Source organism: Chenopodium quinoa, unplaced genomic scaffold (assembly GCF_001683475.1).
Source record: "Chenopodium quinoa cultivar QQ74 unplaced genomic scaffold, ASM168347v1, whole genome shotgun sequence".
Taxonomy (NCBI): domain Eukaryota; kingdom Viridiplantae; phylum Streptophyta; class Magnoliopsida; order Caryophyllales; family Amaranthaceae; genus Chenopodium; species Chenopodium quinoa.
Genome location: NW_018745410.1, coordinates 5,452,757 through 5,458,456, shown reverse-complemented (window position 1 = coordinate 5,458,456; position 5,700 = coordinate 5,452,757). Strand labels below are relative to the sequence as shown.

Genomic DNA, 5,700 nt, shown 5'->3' with positions numbered 1-5,700 from the left:
GTTCTTGGTAGCCAAATCCACTCCCACTCGCTCCTGCATATGGCATACCTATTGTAGATTGAGGATATGATGAAAAAGGATCATGATAGTTGTAATCTTGGGGTTGGAAGTTACTGATTCAGATGGAAAAACATTTGTGGATAATCCATTCCATGATGCATCACTATCAATAGGTTCAATTGAAGGTTGTCTTTCTCTTGTACGCCTTTGAAATCCTTGTGAGTAATTATTTTCAAATTCAGAGTTTGGAGGATTAACCATTGATTGTGGAAGTTGATAGCGCCCACTCGATTGCCTCGATGAGTAAGAAGAGATAAATTAATTTCCATCATTTCCATCATCTCCATCGTCGCTACTTGGTGGTGTCAAAGCAGATTGTTTGTTACCAGCACTTTGCCGACTTTGCTCAAAGGTTTGATGATTAGAGGAACCTCAAACAGTGTTGCCAGTTTGACTTCCACCACCTCCGTCGCCACCTTCTCCATCATCATCATCATCTAACCAACTGAGATCATCTCCTTCAAAAATTTGAGATCCTGATTCCTCCAACCATTCGTTTAAAGGATCGTCAACATCAAATATGTAATCTAAATTAATTGGATCACAAGTGGTTTTCAGCTCATCGGCACCATGCCTCCTCATATGTCTCAATTTTAACTTCATGTTGTATCCAAGGTAGACGATTTGATGGAGCCTACCATACTTCAATTGATTTCTCGTTTTAGTATGAGCTAAACTCCACTTGCTCCAGTTTCTCTCACAATTTGATGATGATGTGGTTTGACTTAATACTCGCACAACAATTTTCCTTAATTCGGGTGCGCTATCTCCATACGTCATCCACCACATAGATGCAAACATTATTTGTATGTATTATGTAATGTTATTTATTAAAATTATGTTAATAAATCATGTATTGTAATTAAATTTGATGTTTAAATATATACCTGGGTCCATTTGATGTATTGCCCTTTGTGCCGAGCTATTGCCAAAACTTTCAGCCTATCCCGATACATGTAAATATGTGATTTTCCACGTATTTTAATGTATGTAAATGTTTAAAAGTAATCTTACAAATGTTTTTTTAAAATTTAATAAATAATATCTTACTTGTTGGATTGCTCTGATTTCATTATCTGGATCTCTTTCAAGTTTTGTGATTACTTTTCTCACCCCTACTAACAACTCATCGTCATTTCCAATGTCATTTTCTCCGTACATGTATTGAGGGTTTAAGAAACATCCTTGAACATGACACACATATACAGTAATTATAAGTATTTATTTTTAACATAAATATAAGTACATTGAAAGAATCATAAATATTATAAATATTACCTGTTGCATGTAAATCCGTATGTAATTGGCAATTCCATCTTTAGTCTATCATCTTCCAACAATTCTTGTAATATGTACAATTCTTTTGAATTGCCAGCTTACAACGCTCCATTGCCTCATATATAAAACCCATTGTTGGTTTTAGATCTCCATCAACAAGCTTCAATACTTTTATGATGGGCTCTTGTATTTTTATTATTTCATCAGCCTTTTCCCAAAATTTGGCAACTTCAGTGGAAGGATGTTTAGACAACGTTTCACGAACTTCCACAGCTAATGCGTCATTCATTTGACCGAATCTTGAAGTCACCAAAGTATTAGAATCAAACATATATTGCAAGGCAGTCTTATGTCTCACAACACTTTCCAACATTTTGAATTGCGTTGCAAATCGTGTGATTCCTGGTCGTGTAAGATCTCTACCCCCAGTAAACTTCTTCGTATAATCAACTGCCCATTTATACTTGTAGATGAATTGGGAGACTTTTCTTGCTCTTTCTATAACAGATTTTATTGAACTTTTCTTCCCAATATCTTCCAAAAGAAGATCTATACAATGAGCTGCACAAGCTGTCCAGTACAAATGTGGGAATCTTTTCATTAGTTTCTTTCTTACAGCTTTGACCGAAGCTTCATTATCTGTCACGATTTGAACAACTTTCTCTTTTCTTATCTCTTGTACTACCTTCTCCATCAAACTATAATAGTAATTTGTGTCTCTACAATACACATCTGTGGCATTAATTGATTTGTGAAAAACAGTGCCACGAACAGAGTACACATAAAGTTTATAATGTGCATGTTTGTTGGCCCTGACCAACCATCACACATTATTGTTACACCTCTTTCATTCCACACCGATTCAAAGGACTTGATGTAATTCTTCATCTCTTTACATTCTTCTGGTAGATATACCTAATAACATAACAATAAATAATTTCAATGTTAAGAGTTACGCTAAAGAAATAATTTTAATAGCAAATAATAAAATGTGTTAATTCACATAATAAATTAATTGTACCTGAGCTAATTCATAAGCCGAAGGAGCTCGAACATCTGGACACTCTCGTATAGTATCCATCAGTGGATTAGTGTAAGGGGACTCGATTGCCTTAAATGGTAAATTAGTATCAATCATAAAATTACCAAATGCTTTAATGATTGACTTTTTTTCCTTCTTCATAAATGAAGTGTTAATTTTTGTTTGTTTTTTTCTTTTGACAATCCTTTTCCAATTCAATCTCACGTGCCCTTAATCTTGCAGCTGCATTTGATGGTACTTCAATTGGTATGTTTCTCCCTCTTCCTCTCCCAACTCCAACTTCGTGAACAGATGATGATCGGTTCAATCGTGAGGGAAAACCACTACTACCTCCTTCATGATAGTAGTTATTTCTTGGATGATAATATTCAAACTCATGTTGCTCTCTACTTTGTCGCATCGCATATGCCAATTCAAGATCTTTCTCCTCATCATCATCGATTGGACGATTCATTGATTTGATTAAATTTTCTTCAAATTCTCTATCCATTCGATTTTTTTTTCCTTTTTTTTATCTTTAAACTCCATTAGAAGCCCCATCATGTCTCTTTTAATTTCCATGGACACTTTCTCACATGCCGCTACATCACCAGTTTTATGAGCTAAATGTTGCTTTAATCTTGTTATACCCCCATTAATTATTTTGTGACAAAATTTGCATCTTATTTTATGCTTACTTCCATCAACGGGTTCACTAAAACTCCAACCAATATCTTCGTCTCTTGGAGCCATTAGATAAAATCAACCTTTTGCGAATAAGTAAAACACCAAACTACAATCAAATCTTTTGTTTTGTACAAAAATTAGTGACAAATTATTTTAACTTTAATTTACTCATTTACGTGATACATTGTTACTCTAATGCAATAATTAAAAAAATATTATGCACAAGTAAATGAATTACCAATGTTCACGCATGTATAATTGTTTAGCACTTGATAAGTTTATATTACTAGTCTAATACAATAATTAAAAAAAATTATGCACAAGTAAATGAATTACCAATGTTCAAGCATGTATAATTGTTTAGTACTTTATAGTTTATACTTTATAATACTAGTCTAATGCAATAATTGAAAAAATATTAACGTAACAAAATTTCCTAAACAATTTCTTAAAAGATACAACTATAAAAGTCCACAATTCTACATATAATTGTCAAACACCTTTCTTAAAGTAATACACTAATACTACATATAATAATTATATGATACAACAATCTTAATCCTTATCTAACAATTTAATTATAAATAAAAAAAAAATTTAACATCTACAAGCTACAACTTACAGTACGGTTGACTGCTTGAGATTTTAAGAGTTTAAGACTTTGAGTAGTGCTTTACAGCTCACTTCCAACTCCCAAGAGTCCCAGAGACCCGGACTACTCCCAACTCCCAAGTAATGCTCTATTTTTATTCAAATTCCTAAATTCCCACTCAAGTACTCAATTAAAACCCATTTTTCTCTCTCTTAAAAATTACTTAAAGCTCACCTTCAACCTCAAGAGTCAAGACTCGAAGCTAAGTAATCGGTGATGGTATGTTCGTCGGCCGGCGACAATGTTCTATCCCCGACTCTAGTTTTCTTAGATCTGAAAACAGTAAGTTTTTTTGCTTTTCTTTTTTTTTTCCTTCACTTAAGCGTGGAAATAGAAGGTTGTTGCAGAATTGATTGCTTTCCTCCTTTCCTTTTATCTGTGAATATTTACAACAAAAACAAAAATTAGACTCTTTGCGGGAAACACGGGGAATATTAGCTCTAAAAAAGTTTTAAGAAAAAACCATAAATACTCATTGAACTTTTTGAAATTGCGAATGCGGACGATTCGTTCAAGATATGGATGTCGCGGTTAAAAAACACTTGTCGCGGTTAAAATTCGTTTGTGGCGGTATATGTCGCGCTGTTTTTAGTACTCCGTGATGAAACGCTAAATATCGTAACGGTGGTTTTAAATTCCGTTACAACACGGCCGCGACGCATCAACTCGGCCGAGATTTTATACCATGGTACGCATTTCACTTACTTCGGAAATACCATGAATTATTGGGTATATTTTCGCAATTCCTGTTGTGATTATCTTCCAATTGTTTTATATCCTTGGAATTGTTTATATCACTTATGAATTAAGCCCCAATTTTAAAGTTAAATAACTAGGGTTCATGTTAGTATCTAATTTGGGGTTTTTTATAATTGAAATTTATTATAATTAGGGTTAGGGAATGATAATTGTGTTAAATTTAGGGTTCCAATTTTACATAGAGAAGAAGAATGAGAGGAGAGAGATGAAAATTTCAGAAAATCTAATGGGAGGAAGGTGAGAAAGTGAAAGCAATTAAATAGGGAAGGTGAGAAAATAAAGAAAAAAAGGGAAACCGCGTTTTTAGCATTTAATTTGGAGGGAAATATATAAAAAAAAAAAAACAAAAAGAAGTGGACCCCACATCACTTTTCATCTCCGAAGTTTTTTTTGGTGGGAAAAACCAAATTTTTTTTTTATGTGGTGGTTAAATAATACTTTAAATTATGTAGGTGATAAAAGCAAATACGTCGTTTTTTGGAGGTGGTAAATTTCAAAATTCCTAAAAAAAATTCCAAATAATTGAAACAAGATTTGGTGTGTGAAAATAGTTTTGAGAGATGGAAGGATAAAAGAAAACTAATATTACGTACTACTTTAAAAACAAATCTATCTATAATCTAATATCATATTGCATATCACTAATACATAAAACAGGTCTCGGAGCCAGTCGCGAGACAGTGACACTTGACCTTCCATTTTCTCGCCAAATTTCGGCACATAGGCAACAAATAGGTATTATTATAACACATATGATGCTAAGTAAGCGTTTGTTAGATAGATTTTGTAAGTTAAAAATGTTGTATAGAGTTTTATTATCATTGTACTTCTAATATTTGATATGTACAAAATTAATCATAACATTAAATCCTATAACTCGGTTTTGTTTCCATCGTAAAATTCATTTCAGAAAGTTCTTTAAAATAAGATCCATTTATTATATATATTAATTTAATTACAAAAATAGAGAATAAGTAAAACTAAGTTTCAATCAGTAAAAATAATTTTGGTTTGGTAAAAATAATTTCTTTTCAGTAAAGATAATTTAAAATCAATAACAGTAGTTTCAAGTCACTAATAACATAGATATCTATTTACAAACAAAATTAAAAAAAGTACATTATTATATAATTATAAGCGATAGAATATCATATGTTTAAATATCATGCATTATCAAAAAGAATTACATGACCGTATTAATAAACATTTTGCCAAAAAAGTTTATTTTAAAATTTTATCATCC

General features: G+C 32.1%; 1 protein-coding gene across 1 annotated transcript; it reads right to left on the bottom strand.

Annotated features, from left to right (window-relative positions):
- Positions 1-1,378: 1,378 nt before the first annotated feature.
- On the bottom strand, positions 1,379-2,834 carry LOC110713276. Its single transcript, XM_021891734.1, has 4 exons — positions 2,589-2,834; positions 2,360-2,449; positions 2,160-2,253; positions 1,379-2,070 (listed from the first exon to the last, which is right to left on the bottom strand). Exons 1-4 carry the CDS (start codon positions 2,832-2,834, stop codon positions 1,379-1,381), a joined length of 1,122 nt encoding a protein of 373 aa, XP_021747426.1.
- Positions 2,835-5,700: the final 2,866 nt, after the last annotated feature.

What these genes read in the sequence shown, in the direction of transcription:
- LOC110713276 (XM_021891734.1), bottom strand. Translation starts at nt 2,834, where the DNA reads ATGAATCGTCCAATCGATGATGATGAGGAGAAAGATCTTGAATTGGCA. An exon ending in CGGCTTATGAATTAGCTCAG is followed by an intron (nt 2,254 to 2,359) that starts GTACAATTAATT and finishes TTATGTTATTAG; the next exon opens with GTATATCTACCAGAAGAATG. An exon ending in TGTAACAATAATGTGTGATG is followed by an intron (nt 2,071 to 2,159) that starts GTTGGTCAGGGC and finishes TTAATGCCACAG; the next exon opens with ATGTGTATTGTAGAGACACA.